At 36.6% G+C, this 20240-nt stretch overlaps 1 protein-coding gene across 1 annotated transcript; it reads left to right on the top strand.

The window, feature by feature from the left end:
- The first annotated feature begins 968 nt into the window (after positions 1 to 968).
- On the top strand, positions 969 to 19972 carry gnptab (N-acetylglucosamine-1-phosphate transferase subunits alpha and beta). Its single transcript, XM_026232673.1, has 21 exons — positions 969 to 1287; positions 1494 to 1579; positions 1823 to 1942; positions 3023 to 3073; positions 3356 to 3552; positions 3828 to 3892; positions 4795 to 4929; positions 7331 to 7492; positions 7614 to 7793; positions 7985 to 8155; positions 8793 to 8916; positions 9049 to 9255; positions 9656 to 10677; positions 11369 to 11568; positions 11711 to 11930; positions 12502 to 12615; positions 12748 to 12833; positions 12907 to 13005; positions 13089 to 13256; positions 16097 to 16187; positions 18833 to 19972. Exons 1-21 carry the CDS (start codon positions 1156 to 1158, stop codon positions 18902 to 18904), a joined length of 3702 nt encoding a protein of 1233 aa, XP_026088458.1. The 5' UTR covers positions 969 to 1155; the 3' UTR covers positions 18905 to 19972.
- The last annotated feature ends 268 nt before the right edge of the window (positions 19973 to 20240 follow it).

Genomic DNA, 20240 nt, shown 5'->3' with positions numbered 1-20240 from the left:
GTGAACAACGCACAGATCAGTTCTTTCTTTCGTTTACTGCATTAATACATTAAATCTCTCTGTTCACTTTTAATGTACATACATGAAAACACACACACACACACAAACTTTGCCATGATGGCTTAAGTAATGAATTGTGTTTAGCTATTTGTCAGCTATTTGCAGGTGAAATTTGAAAGCTGGCATTACAATATTTTTGAGCAAGATGTCTTTAAATGGCTACTGAAAACAGAAAAAGTCAAACAAAAAGAGAGCATTAAATTATTATTATGCCCATTTTCTGTTCACAACACACACAATTATTATTATTTTACTAGGGGCTCATATTACATAAAAAGTGTAAAGCACAAACCAATATAAGGGTTAATAATACAATCTATATTTTGGAAGTTAGATTTAATAATCCATTGCAAACAATAACAACCGCAGTTGTATGGGGTTAATATAATGCACATTAAAAATACATTTAAAACCCAATCAAGAATTTTTATCCTCTATTATATTGTTAATATCCCTACATTCAAGAAATAATAAAACGGATTCTTAAATAAAACAGAACAGATTTTCTTACATTTAGCTTTTATACCCTTAAGCTTATTTATTTTTTTAATACTTTATAGTTTTAAATATATATATATATATTTATATATTTAAATATATTTTTAGTATATATATATATATATATATATATATATATATATATATATATATATATATATATATACTAAAAAAAGTTTAAATAGTTACTAAAACTATTTAAATATTCATTTAAATGGTATGTTATAAATGATATACGTTTTAAATAATTTATTACAATTTATTTATTAATTGTATTTATCTAAGTTTCATAATATTTTATACAATTATTTATAAAGCAATTTAAATGTAGGCCTGTTATTTTAATTCATGAAGTGATCGTCCTCCAGATCGATAGAGGGCGCCAGCGAGTCTGCCATGGACATAGATATACTAGAAGTTAGCCTCGTACCATCACCTGATCACTACCAATGAGGAACTACAGCGTTTGATTGTTGAGCATGCGATCATGTGACAGTATGTTTTAGTGGAATTAAGCTATTTTTAATTTCCCCGAGGGAAACATGTGTCCTCATTAAGTGTTTATGGCGGAGGATATGTTGATGGCCGGGGAGAGTCATGATGATCATTAATTCGGTGCTTAAACTGCTGCAGCGGCAGACCTACACCTGTCTGTCTCATCGCTATGGACTGTACCTGTGCTTCGGAGGACTAGTCCTAATGATAGTGTCTGCTTTTCAGTTTGGAGAGGTATGCACACTAAGTAGGGTTCAGTTCAGAAGTATACTGCCATGCGTGTATCCTCTCATCTTTGCATAACGTGTCAATCACTGATTGCTAATAAAAGCTGATCGTGTTATCTGACTATGACCTGCTATATAGTGGTTGCAAATCAAACGTAGACATTTTTAGTGAGGTTTAAGGGTTGTGTATTAACTGGCTGGTTTGGTTTGCAGGTTGTGGTGGAGTGGAGTCGAGATCAGTACCATGTTTTGTTTGATTCCTACAGAGATAATGTTGCAGGAAAGTCCTTTCAGACGAGGTGAGCAACAGATCAAAGACACCAGCTTCATTCATGCACAGTAATAAAGTCACGTGTTAACTGATCACTCTTTTTAAAAGGGTACAGTTATCGCATGCTTAACATATCTGAGAATGACTAATTCAGCTCAGTCTGCCATTACTGTGATAAACATTTTAAATGCATGATTAAAAAAAAATCTTTCCATATATATGCTTCTGGAATCATGTCCCTACCTTGCTTCATATGCTTGTATAATTGCAGGCTTTGCCTACCGATGCCCATTGATGTGGTTTACACCTGGGTAAACGGCACGGACGTGGACCTGCTGAAGGAACTTCGTGCTGTGAGACAGCAGCTGGAAGATGAACAGAAGGCCTTGAGGTACTCCGCCTATAAACCACACACACCATTAGTGTAGTACTCATTTATCCTCATCCGAGGAGAGATTGGGATTGAGGAGAAATCTGATGGTACTTGTTTAACCACTTAAATAAATAAATCATAATGTGTCTTTTTTAACTTTAAAACAGTATTACTATTACTGCTAGTACTGTTCATTTTTTTTTTTTTTATTCAAAACGATGTATTTTGAATTACACATGGTTTAGAACATTCTGAATGGTGGACATTTGATTGTATTTATTTAACCATTTGATTACTGGGTTAGTAAACCTCAAAATAAAAAAATAATCAACATGTTTGTTTTTGCTTTATAATAGAAAAACATTGTATTTTGAATTACACAAATGTAATGTTTTACATGTTTTACAATGTTTTAAACATTTTGCATGCCAATGGATAATTAAATAATAAAGGAAACAATATATAATGTTTATTTTAACTTTAAAAAAGGATTATTATTATTATTATCATCTTTATTATTTTTACTTCTACTACTACAACCACCACTACTACTAATCATAATATTGTATTCATTTATTTTATTTTATGCTTTACCACATTGTGCATGGTTTTAATTTGATCACATTCATTTAATCGTTTTATACATTCATTATTAAATCATAAAGAGGAAAAACTCTATTTTTTATATTAGTATTTTTTATTTTTTTTACTTCTTGAACAGGAATACTACTACCGCAAATGTATTTTATTTAATATTTTGTTTGGATATATTTGTTATTATGTATTTTTAATTGCACACCTGTCTGTTGCAAAAGAAGATTGTAAATATTGAATTTTGAGTAAGGGGCAAAGGTTTAACATCTCGTGGCTTTTGAATATTTGCGCACTGTATCCACATGCATCCAAAGCTAATCAAATAAAAATTCAGATGTAATATTAGTATGTGCAGTTTCTATGCAGAATTGATTGTGTCCTGTATTTTAGTGTTTACTATGGTGGGACGCACCCATCTTAATTTGGCAGTGCTGACAGAAGTGTGAATGTCAGAAGAGCAGTATTTCAAGATGTTTAAAAGTGTTTTATGTGCTGTTTTTTTAGGGAGCGTCTTGGAAAAAATGACTCTGAAATAACTGAAGCTCCTAAGGGAAGGTGAGTGTTTTAAAGAAGTAAATAAGCCAGGGTTCATTTCACTCTTATCCTATTCATATGTCTGCAGGACACGAAGCAAACTAAATATTATGCGGTTTATACATTTCCTGTTTGGTAGCAGGCAGGTCCTCTGTCACAGCCACAGTTGTTTTTTATGCCACCAGAGCTTTCCTGTGTGAAAAGCAGCTGTTGCACTACAGAATAACAGTGTGAATGGCTGTGTCTCTCATAAAGATTAGCTCTAGATCAAAGCTTTAATTCAGTCTGTGTGTCCTGTGATAGGCCAGAATGTCTGCTGTCCCACTGCATCATGGGTCCTGTGCTGGTGCTGGATCCATCCCTTCCTGCCAACATCACATTGAAGGAGCTGCCAACTCTTTCAGTAGCATTCTCCACTGCAAAACAACTCTTACAAGTATCAAAACCTCTCCACCCCTCCTCAAGTGTGTCTGTTCTTCTCTTCCACTCCCACGGTGAAGGTACAACTGTGACCTACTTCTCACCCTCATAGAGTATGACTCAACATGTTGAATAGAGTAGACTCGCATGCTCTCTCACACTAAACGGAAGTTGGGAATAAAAATATAATTATTTAATTAATATTAATGTATAATCGGTAAATTCTTTATGCATATAAGCAATCTCTTAAGAATTACATACATTCAACATCTGTATACTTCACCATTTATTGTCCACTAATAGGGACAAAACTGATTCAGTGTTTGTCTAACATTAATTTTATGTCCTGTTGCAGCTGAAAAAGCCCATACAGACGCTTTGAAGGATGCATTGACACACTCCATCAGCAGAGGTTATCTGGTGAGAATAATAACTGCTGTGCTAACACTCCTTATTGACTAATTCTGCTTTCCACGTCACTCTGAGCGTTAGAAAAATTCCAGCTTGCTGCTCGTAACAGAACGACACTCGGACATTTTAAATTCCAGCTTCACCAAAATGTGGATTTATGACATCACAGAAACTTAGAAAAACTGAAAAACCTTAGAAATAGCATTGGCAGCTAACTGAATTTAAACAGGTTGGAGTACTAAAATTACTTATTTAATTTAGTAAAGTTAATAGCTAAGAAAACGACAATCTGAAAATATACATATTAAATCTATTTTAGAATATTCATAAATACTATAAAGGTGTTAAATTAAATAAATTCATGCATTTAGCAGACGCTTAGTGACTTCAAGCTAATTTTCACCTAACATTTGTTCCCTGGGTTTCAAACCCACAACCTTGCGCTTGCTAACGTAATGCTCTACCGCTTGACCTACAGGAACAGGTATATAAAATATACCAAAAGTACACTGATTTTGATAATCAAATATTGCAAAACAGATGTGAATACAATGGATTGCCATTTTGTTTCTTGTATGTCACCTTCCCACCTAAAAAGAGGGAACATGAGCAGGAATATCCCACACCCATATATAAGGAGAAAACTGAACAAAACCAGAAACTAATGCTTTCATTCACAGAAAAGGGAACTTTTTTGTTGTTGTGATGTCTGCTGTATGATGTTTATGGTAATGCTTTAACCAACAAGAGGAACAAGAGGATGAATGTTTTATTAGTTTATTCCTGAGCCTGTTCCTGGCAACCCACATCACTGTACACTTTGTAGGTGTTATTATAATGGATTACATCACATGTGTGTGAAACAAATCCTTGTGAAACTCATGGAGTCTAAAAGTGTGTTTTTGTAACAGACGACTGATAAAGAGGCTCCGGGGCTGGTCCGCATGCAAACTCTGGCCTACTTGAGCGGGTTCCCTGCGTCACTGAAGGAAACTGAGCAGCTCAGGGTCAAACTACCAGCTGTGGTGACCAGTAAAATCAAACAGGTAAAACCTCTCAAATAAAACAATCTGTAGAGTGCGGTGTTCAAAATGACCACAAGGTGACACACAAGATCCATTTGAAAGACACAGCCGTCTCTGCGTGTTTCCAGTTTGAGTCTTGAAGAGAGCTTTTTAAGGCCTTAATCCATCAACAACCCCAATGAAGTTACTATATTTGTTATTGAACTATTACTTGCCATCGAGGTGCATAACCGTTGCCCATCCATTGATCTATAAAATAATAATCAGTGTTTTGTGTGTTGTTTATCTCATTGGTTAGGGCAATGTTTGGGCTCCGTCCTGCTGTGTGCAGTCATGTGATGAGAGCTCAGGGTATTACAGTGACACTTGAGTGGACTGACAGGAGTGTTAACAGTACAACAACTGTTTGAAATGGCCTGGCGCCAGCCTGCACTTGGAGAAGGCATCAGGGTTTAGATGACCTTCTATCTCTACCTCTCCTTTATTTCCCCACAGATCTCTGTATACCTCACAATACTTTATTTGTTTGCTTTGTACTTGCTTGCTTTTGTTTGTTCTTTCTCTTGTTTGTTTTTGCTTTAGCTTGTTTTTGTTTCTTCCACCCTTACCTTCATGAATCCCTTTGATCGTCTTTGCTTGTTTTTGTTTTTCCTTGCTTTTATTTGTATGTGCTGTTGTTTGTTCTTGTGTTCATTCTTGGTTACTTTGATTTATTCTTGATTGCATATGGGTTTTGTTTTGATTTAGCTTGATTTCAGTCACTTTTGTTTGATTTAATTTGTTCTTGCTTTTGTTCGACTTTGCTAGTTTTAGTCTATGCTTTATTTAATCTATTCTTACTTCCAAAAGGTTGTTCTTGCTTTTGTTTGTTTCTTGTGTTTATCTTTGCTTAGTTTTGTTGTTTCTTGTCTGACTTTTTAATGATCTTGTTTTCATTCACTTTGCTTTGCTTTTGTTCAGCTTTGCTTGTTTTAGTTTGATCTTTGATTATTTTTCTTCTTTCTTTAATCTTGTTTGCAAAAGATTGTTTTTGATTTTTTTTGTTCCATTTTTTGTTCCTTGTAGTTTGTGTGTGTGTTCTTGGCTTATTTAGATTTTTGCTTGATTTCATTCATGCTACTTTCTTTTGTTCTTGTATTTGTTTGCTTTTTCACTTGCATACCCTCTGTAACTCTTATCTTAAAAATGTTTTCCTATTCCCTCCATCTAACAGAAATTTCCACAACTTTCCTTGCCTATCTTGTTCTGCTCATTCTTGTATTCCAATCAGAACGATGGAGTCTTCTGTAGGGTTTTTTCCTTTTAGTATTGTATGCATCTACAATCCAAATGTGGGTCACATAAGGTAATATAGCAAAGGATGAAGCTGAGGAACAGATAAAGAAAGAGAGAGTGAGTGAGAAGTTGAGTGTTTAGAGATGACTTGTATTTATAGTTTGTGTTAGCCTGTTTGCAATGTTGATGAAAGCTCTCCCTTGACCTCTGTCCAATGCACACACTGTTACACAAGAAATACTGCCGGTGAAGTGTGTGTGTGTGTGGGGGGGGGGGGGAATCTACTTTTTTATAGGTTGGGGACAAATTTGTCACCAGAAGTAAGCTAAATCTAGCAAATTGTCCCTTTGGGGATGTCCTCAATTGGAAAATCTATTCATAAATAATGAACACTAAAACAAAATTGTTGCATATTTATAACAAAATAAATATGCAACAATTTTGTTTTAGTGTTTTGGTTCAGAATCGTTTGTTTTAATAAAATATTAACTAATTACATAATTAACTAATTAGGTTTAAAACATTTTATTTAGCCTGTTGTCTATATTGTACATAAAATATGGACCTAGAAATACAAAAACTCCCCCCTCAACTATTTGGGTTCTGCAGGTCGTGTTTTTCTAAATGAGATGAAGGCAGTCACTAAACTTCTGAAGAAAGCCTTTTCAATCAGACAAAGCAGTGATGGCGTTCCTGGAAACACATTTTCTGTGTAAATGCTATTGATAGATATCTATTTTAACTCTCTGCGGTCTTCTTTTGGCATTAACTGGAGGAATGGGAACGGTAACAATGAAGACCCTCTGCTTGTAAACAGCATTGTGACAAGTGTTAAAACTTGATTTGAGGGAAACCTGATCGCACAAGCAAACTCATCACCGCAGGAGTTTTGGCTGCATGCTGGCAGTCACATGGCTGTGGTGTGTTTCTAGAACCTTCTGATAGAGGAAGTTAGAAATGATGGGAAAATTAATATGATCCAAAACAGTAAAAGTAGTTCTATGCAGTTAAGGGTGAATGCAGGGTCTATGCAGGTTGTGAAGCTGTGATAAGCAGCAATTAAAAAGTAAAGAAAGCGAATAAGCAGCTTTGCTTAAATAGTCTGTGCTGCTGAGTGACTGTTTGTATGTGTGTGTATATATCTCAGTTGCAGCTGTACTCGGAGGCCGGTATTGCTCTTCTCCACCTAAACACAGCGCAGGATTTTACTGACCTCACCCAGCAGGCCAAGAAGAACCTGACGTTGGAAGGAAAAGAGCTCACAGTCAGTCCGGCATACCTCTTCTGGGACCTTAGCGCTATCTCACAGGTGCACATTTTACTGTAATTTCACACAAAAATGTAAGCCAATGTGTGCTTGATAAGCATTCACTTAACTATAAAAAAAAGTAATAATAACTTCATAATAAGCAGTCTTACTCTTTTTTCAGTCTAAACAGGATGAGGATGTTTCTGCCAGTCGCTTTGAAGACAATGAGGAGCTGCGTTATTCACTACGTTCTATTGAAAAACACGCACCATGGGTGCGGCACATCTTTATCGTAACCAATGGACAGATACCGTCTTGGCTAAACCTGGATAACCCTCGTGTTTCGGTGATTACTCACCAGGTGAGCTTTGCAAACCCTTGGATGACCAGTAAAGACACATTTCTAAACGATCTTCAGAAGGGACGTCCTTGTTTTTATTAGCGTGTGCTGTAATGCATTCTATTACTACTATTGGGTGTATTTATGTAAAACCTACAGTAATGGACAAAGTCTTGTGTGTCTTGTCGTCGTCGTTTGTGTTTGTCTCTCAGGACATTTTTCAGAACCAGACCCACCTGCCTACATTCAGTTCTCCTGCCATAGAGACTCACATTCACAGAATCCCAGGACTCTCTCAAAAGTTCATCTACCTCAATGATGACGTCATGTTTGGCAAGGATGTGTGGCCTGATGACTTCTACAGCCACTCTAAAGGTCAAAAGGTCAGAAAGACTGCCTATCTGTCACTATTATTTGAACCGCATGTCTTAACAGTTTATGCACATAGCTGAAGTAAAATAAATGCACATTTAAAAGGGAAATTTTGCATACATACAGAAAGATCTATGAATGCATACTCTACTGTTCAAAATATTTGGGTTCTTTTTAAAGAAATGATTAATGTTATTCAAAAGAAATTCATTGAATTGATCAAAAGTGGCAGCAAAGTCTCTTTAAATTGTAAGAGATTTCGATTTCAAATATATGTTCTTTTGAACTTTTTATTGAAAATCTTGAAACAAATATATCATGGTTTTCACATAAAGCAGTACAACTGTTTTCAACATTAATAATAATTAGAAATGTTTCATGAGCAGCAGATGAGCTCATTGGAATGATTTCTGAAGGATTCTTTGATTCTAAAGACTGGATTAATTCTGCGGAAAATTCAGCATTGCATCATGGGAATAAATTCTATTTTAAAATATTATTAAAGTAGAGACCAATTTTGGTGAGCAGAAGAGAGTTTGAAAAATCTGAACTTTTGAAGGGAAGATATTTATATTATTAAACATATAATCTTTCCATTAGAAACTCATTTGGCCTTGATAATGACCTGAGTGTTTTCTCTGTTCACAGGTGTATCTCACCTGGCCTGTACCAAACTGTGCCGAGGGCTGCCCAGGCTCCTGGATCAAAGACGGCTACTGTGACAAGGCCTGCAACAACTCTGCATGTGATTGGGATGGAGGAGACTGTCAAGGTACTTTGACACCGTCATTTAACCCCAGAATAACATACAACAATTCTGTTGTTATTCACTTATTTGAACCAATTGCATATTTCTGATCCCATCTTTATATCCGTTTCATAATTTCCTGATTTGTCCATGCAGGTACTGCAGGCAGCAGTCGTTTCGGAGGAGTGGGCGGTGCTGTGATCGGAGGCGGGCAGCCTTGGCAGTTCGGCGGTGGTCTCGGAGGATTGGGAGGCGTGTCCTTCTGTAACCAAGGCTGCGCTAACTCTTGGTTGGCTGATAAATTCTGTGACCAGGCGTGCAACGTTCTTGCATGTGGGTTCGATGTTGGTGACTGCGGACAAGGTGAGTTTTGACCAGTTGTTCTCGACAGATTTTGACAGTCCCTCCAGTCTCTAATACAGTAGGGCCATATATATAATTTAAAGGGCTGTTTTATGTTCCCATCATTGTCAAAATCAAAGCCACGCCCCTGATCAGAACAAATGTAACTAAATTAAAAGAATAAAACACAGATTTACACACTGTGTACACACTTTGTACAAGGCTGGACATGTGACCCTACTCATCCTTTTCATTAATATGAATAGCATCGGAGAGGTTCTCTGTGTATTTTTGAACTGTTCTGGATATGTGGCAAGCCTTTAATGTAAAACTCCATGTTTCCTGGCCCCACTTGAGTATTTCTTATTAAGTCTAGTAGTAATTGATTGAACTAATTATCTGTTTTTTGTGCATTTATAAGATAATTTCAACCAGTTGCACCGTGTCGTCCTTCGGAGGAACCACACACTTTACACCCTGCCTCAGGGAGAGCTCCGACCGTATCTTAGCTTCTCAGGCCTGGCTAACCGTGTGTCCGAGGCACAGGTCGCTGATAACCCAGCGCTCCGTCACACTTCTGTCGCCAACAAATGGAAGACCATCCACCTGCTGCTGCTGCCCGGACACAACGCCACTCAGATCCACTACAACATCACCTTTCAGGACGCGAATAACCACGACTTCACCATGACTTTCTCTGTAGCAGTGGATACCCGAGAGCTCCCCAGATCCAACGTATCCGCTCCGGTGCAGGAGAAAGACGAGGAGCCCAAACCGACCGCGGTGACCCCAGAACCAGTGGTCCTGTTTGAAAATATTCCCAAAGAAAAACAAGGCCCAAGAGTTAGAGAGAAAACCCATGGCGGTGTAGAGACTGTACAGGTGCCTGCGTTAAATGAATCTCTTTTGCCTGAGGAAGTGAAGCTTGAGTTACAGAAGCTGAACGAGAAGCTAATATTAGGTGACATTACTATTAAAGGCTTTAATTTGACCAAAGCAGTGCTGCTGGGGCCATACAAAGACAAAGCTAAACTTTTACTAAACAATAAAGGCTCTAAAAAACAAGACCAGGATATAGAAGCAAAACACTCGAATGAAGACCAGAAGCCTTCTGTAATCAGTCAACATCAGGATGAAAGAGCAGCGAGGGTAAAACGAGCAAATGGAGATGAGGAAAGCAAGAAAAACTCTCTGTCTCTTGTCCCAGTTCAGATTGATGGTGTTACACCGAAGGCTCAGTCAAGATTGTTCGGCATAGAGAAACCCCTCGCATCGAAGCTTCTCAGCACTCTGACGGGGAACTTGTCTAAAGAGAAAGATTCAGAAAATGAAGCCCACCTCCGCGGACGGCCAGTGGGTCGTAAACTTCAGTATTACACCTCTGGCTTGGACCGAGGTTTCCTTCCATGGGAGAAGAGGAAGTTCTTTCAGGATCTGCTGGAGGTGAGACATAGTTCTACAACTTTTTGTCCCATACATATACACACATACACTCAATACACTCAATCCTGTAAAAATGTCAGCTTTTGAAGTAATTTCCCACCTTTAATATAATATTTTAACCAAAACATTAATGCTGTTTAATTTGAAACTGGAAACGTTGAAAAAAAAATGTATAAAAAAAAAATCAGATGTAGCAAGATACGTATTTTCTTTAAAAAAAAGTAAAACAACTTATTTTGGGGAAACATAAATGTTAAGTTAAAATGTAATGTTATACATTAATAAAGTTTATTATTCTTAAAACTAGATATTGAAGAGAAAAATGATCTAATTTTGTTATTTTCCATTTTAATTATGTTGATGTTAATATTTAGATTTATAAAGTTAATAAAATATTAACTTAAATATTAAAATAAAAATATTATTAATATAAACATTAATATTAGTAGATAGATAGATTTCTTGTTATATTAATAGAGAAGACAAATAAATAAATATTATTGTTATTATTATTATTATCATCCTGCAGTGCCATTGGAAGTTTTCTGTGGCCCCTTGTTAAGAACCAATGTTCTAGAGTAAACAAAAAACCAGTTGGTTCTTGTAACTGAAAAGCAGGACTTCTTGCAGCCCCATTGAGCATTGCAATCTCTCCTGATCAGTATGTGTGTATCTTTTTTGTGCATCACAGGAAGAGGAGCGTCTGCAGAGTGAACTGCAGTATGCAGCTGACGGGACGGCCACTGGACGCAGGTTGCGGGACACTTTTGCTGATTCACTCCGCTATGTCAACAGACTCTTGAATGCTCAGTTCGGCTTCACTTCCCGCAAAGTGCCCGCCCACATGCCTCACATGATTGACAGGCTCATCATGCAGGAGCTACAGGACACGTAAGAGTCCCAACACATATACACACACAAACACACACTTATGTATCAGTTCAATGTTAGTCTATGGATACAAAATTTTGGCCACCGAAATTTGGACGTCTTCAAAAGTTCTTTCTTTTGTCTTGATGTCTTTCTCCTTCAGCTTCCCTCAGGAGTTTGATAAGACCTCGTTCCACCGTGTGCGTCACTCAGAGGACATGCAGTTTGCATTTTCCTATTTCTACTTCTTGATGAGTGCGGTGCAGCAGCTCAATATATCTGAAGTGTTTGACGAAATTGACACAGACCACTCTGGCGTGCTCTCTGACCGTGAGATTCGCACGCTGGCCACACGTATCCATGAACTCCCCTTAAGCCTTCAGGTACATACCACTCTTCTGCCACAGCATGGAGAAAATTACACGATTTTTACATTAGGAAAAAATTATTTACAATTTAGTATTTTAATATAATCAAATTATTTTTTTAAATGTAAATTTAATTTGAAATGTTGTCTATTTTAGTTAAAAAGAGTAATTTGAAATGTAGTCTAATTTAATTAAAATGTAGTTGTTTTATGTAATATGTTGTCTAATTTGATTTAATTTAATACGTTAATTTGAAATGCAGACACGTATATTTTAATTTAATGTAGTCTAATTTGTTTTTAAATGTCTAATTTATTTCCTTTTACATGCTATTTAAAGTAAATCGTTATTTAAAAAAACAAGTTTCACTTTCAATTTATATTAAAAATATTAAAACACTTTTTAAAATATTAAACACAACAATAAAGCAGGAAAATATGTTCAAATATGTACAAAACAGAACAGGAAGGGGTTTTGTGAAGTGAACACAAGGCATGTATAGCAATTTTTTTTTTTGTCTCCACATGCTTGTCTGTCTTACCCATCTGTTGAGGAAAGGCACATCTGTTTATTTGACTCTAAACAGGATTTGACCAGTCTGGAGCAGATGCTTATAAACTGCTCGAAGACCCTTCCGTCTAACCTCACACAACTCCATACTGTCCGCCCCACTCAGGAGGCCTATTACGACCCCAGCATGGTGAGAGTCAAATATTAGACTATAAGGTCTCACAAAACATCTGTTAAATGATCAACACCAGGCTGTACGCTATAAAATCGTAATGGTATTTGTTGGTACTGTTAATAAAACCCTGTTTGGATGTTCCTGTAGCCGCCCGTCACAAAAGGTTTAGTAACCCACTGCAAACCCATCACAGAGAGGATCCACAAAGCCTTCAAGGACCAGAATAAATACAAGTAAGATTCTAATTACCTTCCCACAAACACTTCAGCTGGAGCTCTTAGTTACGCAGGCCCTTGTTTTTTTCAGATTTGAAATTATGGGCGAGGAAGAGATCGCCTTTAAGATGATACGGACCAACGTCTCCCATGTTGTGGGGCAGCTCGATGACATCAGGAAGAACCCTAGGTTCGTTCAGGGGCTTTCCTTCCTGTTTTTTGCACACTTTGGGAAGCCTTATCTTACTTTAAGCCCCTTTTTTTGGCCTACAGGAAGTTTGTCTGCCTGAATGACAATATTGACCACATCCATAAGGACGCCAGCACAGTCAAAGCTGTACTGAGGGACTTCTATGAGTCAATGTTCCCGTTGCCGTCTCAGTTTGAGCTGCCCAGGGAATACAGAAACCGTTTCCTTCACATGACAGAGCTGCAGGAGTGGTAAGGATTTAGTCACAAACAGTCGTTCATTGCATGTTGGTTTTGAAGACTTACCCGAGCATTTAACAAAGAAGAGTCAAACAGGTCTGTGTGCATGCCTCAGGTTTCATTACTCAATCTGAATTATGAAAAGAACGGATCAGGACAGACCAAGTCTGGTGGAAGTTTAGTGAAACCCTCTACAGAAAAAGCAGAAAATAGATGAATGTGAAACTGAATAACCGACATGAAAAAATAAAGAGAAAAAGTGTTGGAATAAAGGCGTAGCAGCCAGTATTTTCATAGATTCATAAAATTAGAGTTGCGCCCCTGATGTCACGTGTATTATATTAACGACCTCCTAGCTACGTTTTTTGAGCCTTAAGCATGTAAGGATTCTTACTGTCTGTGGAGGGTCAGAGAGCTCTCGGAATGCATCAAAAATATCTTAATTAGTGTTCCGAAGATGAACGAAGGTCTTACAGGTTTGGAATGACATGAGGCTGAGTAGTTAATGACAGAATTAAAATTTTGGGGTGAACTGTCCCTTTAAAATAAAGTAGAAACTGAAAATATACAAATTAAAACCATTTCAGAGTAATAAATAATGCTATAATAGTGTATTCGGTAAATAAAATGTAAATGTAATTGTACAGTTAATGGGTACTAGAATTGTCAAGCCTCAAAAATGTATTGATTAAATTGATTTACATTTTTAAATTTGCACACATATGTATCCTCAGTGAGGATGCAAAATGCCATTAAAGTAGTCCATTTAATTTATGCACTATGATTCAGATGTCATGTAATCGCTTTATGTAAAGAGCAAACAACATTTTCAGTCTTTAAGCCGTTTTAAGTTTCACTTATTGCATTAAAAAGCAGCCAGCACATTCTTCAAAATATCTCCTTTTGTGTTTCATTGAAGAAAGCCATATTTGCTTGGAACAACATGAGGAGCGAGCGAACTGAATCACTGATTGATTCATCCAATATTTTGAGTCAATTTGAAGCCTTCAAACAGCAGTTTACACCTGACGAGATTTAGAACATGTCTCCAAAACCTTTCGGATCATTAGTCCCTGAAGTTAATGGTTTCTTGGTCTAGAGGGAGGCTATATTTGGTTTTGTTGTAATGAGTTTCACAAGTCTGTTTAGATTTAGCTGTGTGAAGTTGTGTGATTTATAGCCTGTTTCTGTTGCTTTACTCTTGTGAATACTGGTAAATGTTCCTTCCTGTCATCACTCTGTGAAGTTGGATGATAGCTGTCGGCACAGTCTGGAATTTTGGGAATGGGGAGGTGGTTGAAGAAGGGTTTATGTATCTTTTGCCCCTTTGGAGGGTTACAGGCTGGAAATTATGAGTAGTGCATTTGCCATTCATGCTCAACCAGCCAGAGCGTCTCTCTGTTACACCCAGATGCCCCGTTAAGCCCCATCAGAGGCGTGTGACCTGAGGCCCAGGGTTATTTTTGGGCACTGCCAGGCTCGAGCAGCCTCATAGGCTGATTTTAAAAGCTCTGTGTCTGCAGATTGGCTCTGTCAGACACAAACACGCCGGTGACAAAAGGGGAACAGACTGTGTTCCTCACAGATGATGTCACCTTGTCACCCTCTCACCTCCGACAGCCTGCTGCATGACATCAGAACTTGAGTCACTGTGAACTGTCAATCACAGACTTAAAAAATATACGGTTCTGAATCTGGCAAGAGTTAAGACAGCATCACCATTCCTGCCCTTGTGTGCTGACAGCAGTGAATGAGCTCGCTGTTACAATGCGGGCATGTTTTTAATTATCTATTATATTATTAATAATCTGATCTATTCATCTATTTATTTATATTTTCCTTTTTCAACAAATTTGTTTAGTAATATTTAATAACTTGTCCACCAATCTGAAGTCATAATGTATCCCTGCAGAGCTGCCTGTCGAGGTCAGTAAAATGTATCTAAGTACAGTACCAGATAATTTAATATGAAATCAGATCATTTGATAGTGATATTTATGAATTATTATTATTATTTTTTATATATATTTTAGAATAGAAAATATGTTTAAGAATTTAAATAAAATGGATTTACCTGGGAATAAATATTATTATATATTCATACAGTATTATTATATAAATCATTATTATTATATAAATCATTATTATTATTATTATTATTATTATTATTATTATTATTATTATTATTATTATTATTGAAAGAAGGAACAGTGATTGAGGTCTGTACCCTGTATTAAAGGTGCTACTTTTTATTTAATAGTGTTTTTGAATTTGAATATTTCTAAAATGTATTTATTTAATATTTAAAGTTATTTTATATTAAAACATTTAGCAGTGCTGCATAAAATTGATCATAAACATTACAAAAGATTTATATATATATATAAAAAAAAAAAAAGTTTAAGCATCTAGTTTCCCACTGAGAAACAGTAGTTTCTCATAATATTGCTGGTTTTACTGTCATTTCTAACAAATAAACACAGCTTTGGTGAGCATAAAAGATTTAAAAACAAAACCTTTACCCCCAAACTTTTACACAGTAGTGTATATTTTAATATACACATTATATTATATATTTGACATCGACTCTTGTATTTCTAAAAGGCTTCGCAATTTCCTTCACTTGGAGTTTCACAGCGATGAATTCTATACCTGGAGATCTATTCAAAACTTTTCTGTTCACTTCGGAGTGGAAACCAAATGACAGCCAATCAAATATTGTTGTGTACTCTGATGAAATACATATTTTAGCTAGTGTTATCAATGTATAACGATTCATGTTGGATCCAGATTGTGTAGTTATAGCATCTATCTTGTAACAGGCTAACCAGAGCTAATCTTCTGTTTCACAGGCGAATATACAGAGACAAGCTGAAGTTCTGGACCCACTGTGTGCTGGTGACGCTAGTCGTCTTCACTGTCCTGTCGTTCTTTGCAGAGCAGGTCAGTTCGGGTCAGCTTACATGTCCATTGTCCACTATCTCTTGTTCTTCATTTCACTTTGTCTCTCTCACACACACACAAACACACAGTGGACTCTGGCTAGTCTCATTACCTTTAGCAATTAATATATCAAATTTTACCCAGCAACCCTCTGTGTTCTTTTAAGGAAATGGTAAAGGCAAAAATATCTTCCTGATGATAGATCAAACAGGCAGCTTGCAGCAAATAGTGACACTATTAATTGTGAGGTCAGGTTTCTGTCTTTTGGAGAGGTTAATGTTCACGGTGACCTTTTAAAAGACCAGTCTGTCTTCATCTGTCCTTAGTGACAGATCAGTAATATGAACACTCACCAGATGTACAAATATGGAGATTATATGTTATCTGTGGACATGCATGTAGAGGCATGTCATGTTTGGATGCATCCCCATCTCAGACAGACACACATTAAATGGATTAATAACAATCTTCAGAACAGATTTACAGCCTCCTCATTAACTTGTCTGGCCACATCCTGTTTCTCTTGATTGAATTCCTGCTTATGGTTGACTCATTTTTCTCATATTTGTTTTTATAAATGCATTATTACTAGTTCTGAAGTGCCACTTAAAATGCAGTGAAACCAAACATTAATGTATTCATTAAAAAAATATTTTTGATTTTTTAATCCAATTTATATGTGATTTAGTCAATGATTTATTAATGTGCTATTGTATCATTGCATTTAAGTATCGTTTAAAAAATTTAAACAAAATTTAAATGGATATAAATATGTCTATTTATATGTCAGCTTAAATTATTTCCCCAGGTTTTTTTTTCTATTCACAGTTAACCGTAATTTCAAACATTTTAGCTACATTCTTATTAATGAATTAATTAAAATACATGTTTAAACAATTATACATTTGTAAATATGGATTTTTTTTTTCTACATTTATAAAGTTGAAAAGTACATTTTTAAATGAATAAAATAATAGTTGATTTATTTTTCTTTTTAAATAGCACTTCTCCATAAGGTATGGGGGGGAAAACAGTTCGCTGATGCATGTTTCTTTGTCAAACTTTTCTGAATAAATTATCAAATAAATAAATCTATATACACACTCACCTAAAGGATTATTAGGAACACCATACTAATACTGTGTGTGACCCCCTTTCGCCTTCAGAGCTGCCTTAATTCTACGTGGCATTGATTCAACAAGGTGCTGAAAGCATTCTTTAGAAATGTTGGGCCATGTTGATAGGATAGCATCTTGCAGTTCATGGAGATTTGTGGGATGCACCTCCAGGGCACGAAGCTCCCGTTCCACCACATCCCAAAGATGCTCTATTGGGTTGAGAACTGGTGACTGTGGGGGCCATTTTAGTACAGTGAACTCATTGTCATGTTCAAGAAACCAATGTGAAATGATTCAAGCTTTGTGACATGGTGCATTATCCATCTGAATGTCTCAACCGAAATCGAGACTCCTCAGACCAGACAACATTTTTCCAGTCTTCAACTGTCCAATTTTGGTGAGCTTGTGCAAATTGTAGCCTCTTTTTCCTATTTGTAGTGGAGATGAGTGGTACCCGGTGGGGTCTTCTACTGTTGTAGCCTATTCGCCTCAAGGATGTGCGTGTTGTGGCTTCACAAATGCTAGAAAAAGGGCGGAACGCCAAAGTTTCACGTGGAGCATTCAGAGATTTTTTTTTTTTCTCCATGACAGGCTGCTGGCTCCCACTGTTAATTTTTTTTTTTTTTTTTGGAAAAGCACTCTCTGTATTAGCTTAAAGCCCTCAAGTTTACATTGGTTACTGTATTCTTTCAATTGCTCTAAACAAGTATTTTGGGTGACCTTTTTATTGAATGCTAGACATCAAGTTGTTGTTATTTTCATCTGAAAGAATAACTTTTTTTCAGTAAGCTAGGCCCTATGTGTTCAGAAAGCTATGTGTTTTCAAGGTTTTATTGAATGCTATCTCTATACAAGTGCAAAGTAATGCATTCTTAGTCAGTCTTTTATTTTGTAATTTTAAGAGTAATAAACATATATTGCAATGTTAAGGAATTCATGTTTTTTTCATTCAGATATGTAAATCAACATGTATAAATTGTTAGTAGTCAATTAATGGGGAGATAATCGAAATCGAATCGGTCTGAAAAAATGAATCGTTAGATTAATCGATGCATCGGAAAAATAATCGCTAGATTAATCGTTTAAAAAATAATCGTTTATCCCAGCCCTACCTAGAAATGGTTGTGTGTGAAAGTCCCAGTAACTGAGCAGATTGTGAAATACTCAGACCGGCCCGTCTGGCACCAACAACCATGGCACACTCAAAATAGCTTAAATCACCTTTCTTTTCCATTCTGACATTCAGTTTGGAGTTCAGGAGATTGTCTTGACCAGGACCACACCCCTAAATGCATTGAAGCAACCGCCATGTGATTGGTTGATTAGATAATTGCATTAATGAGAAATTGAACAGGTGTTCCTAATAATCTTTTAGGTGTGTGTGTGTGTGTGTGTGTGTGTGTGTGTGTGTGTGTGTGTGTGTATGAGTTAGAATTCAATACTCCATGTATATCAGAAATTGCAGAACAGCATTCATAACAGGTTTGGTTGACACTCCTTGCTCTTCCTTTTCTCTCTGTCCCTCAGCTGATCATGTTGAAACGGCGGCTCTTTCCCAGACGCAGGGTCAGCAAGGATACGAACCCGGAGCGGGTGTGAGGTTATTCCTTTCACAGAGGTTGTGTTGTGTGAATATGAAGTACCACAGCTGAACTTCAGTTAATGGCATCAGATGAAAATGCCCATTTGGAGTTGTATGGGTGAAGCTGATGAAGAAACTTCAAAGTGCAGGCCTCCTCCACAAAGGGGTGTAAGCGAGACACACGGTGGCCCTTGAGGCAAGCGACTCTCTCTCAGCCTGCGATCACACTCCAGGTTGTGTATTGAATGTGAACTGAACTCAGTGGCCCAAATTGAGTGTGTTGGCATATTACCTTACACGTTTAATTTGTCTTGATTTGAATTTATAAGGGAATGTAATTGTTGTTGTTCTTTCTCTTGCCCCCTTGGTCCTGTCTTTCCTTGCAGTGCCTTTCTTTTCCACATGAATGAAAGAAGTGGATTCTAATGCACGGCTGGAACTCTTGGCCTTGCGTTTGGCTTTTTGCATTTGTCTTAATCTGTCTCTCACTCTTGCTTATTCCAAAGTGGCACAAAATCTCCAGGAGCATATTTAAAACCGAACAGCAATCCTGATACTTGGAAATTTGGACAAGGATCTTGAAAATTGAGCCATTTCCTTCTCTTTCTCTTTTTAACTGCATGTCGCAAGTCCTTCACGTGATTGTCTCTTAGTGGGACATGTAAATGCTGACCTTGTCTGAAATTCAGATGCCACTGCCTGTGGCCCTGGTGTGTGTGAATTAACTCATCACCTTCATTGGTCTTTTTAAGGGAATCGTTTTTTGGCTTGCTCAAACGTTACAACTACTGACCCCAAACCTTTTCAGAATTCAGTTCTGGGATGGATTTCCCCGTTTACTTTTATTATTATGTTAGAAAATACATAATTGTAATGTACAAGCCTATCTTGGTTTTAATTTGGGAAATGTATGTTGCTATAATTGTTAAAATACACTTATTTTAGGTCTTTAAACGACACTGACAATTTACCACTTTTGTGTTCAACCAGGTGCCTAATTTGATAATGAAATAAGAACATAATCTGAACGCCGAAGTGTAATGAAACAGCCAAATATATTCATTAAAAAACCTTTCATGAATGCATTGTTATGCCTTGTTGTTTTGAAATGTCATTGACTGGGTTCATATTTATTGGTTAGCCAAATCTAACTTTTCTTGAGTCACATTCTTTCCTCTCTTAAATTTAAATAAAATTAAATTACATTTAAAAATTAAATTAAAAATGTGTGCATTTTGCAGAGGCTTTTATCCAAAGCGACTTACAGTGCATTCAGGCTATGAATTTTTTTACCTATCATGTGTTCCCAGGGAATCGAACCCCCAACCTTGTGCTAGCTTGCTTGCTAACGCA

Source organism: Carassius auratus, chromosome 4 (genome assembly GCF_003368295.1).
Source record: "Carassius auratus strain Wakin chromosome 4, ASM336829v1, whole genome shotgun sequence".
NCBI lineage: Eukaryota > Metazoa > Chordata > Actinopteri > Cypriniformes > Cyprinidae > Carassius > Carassius auratus.
Note: the sequence above shows the minus strand (reverse complement) of the source record. Positions and strands in the feature narration are given on the sequence as shown.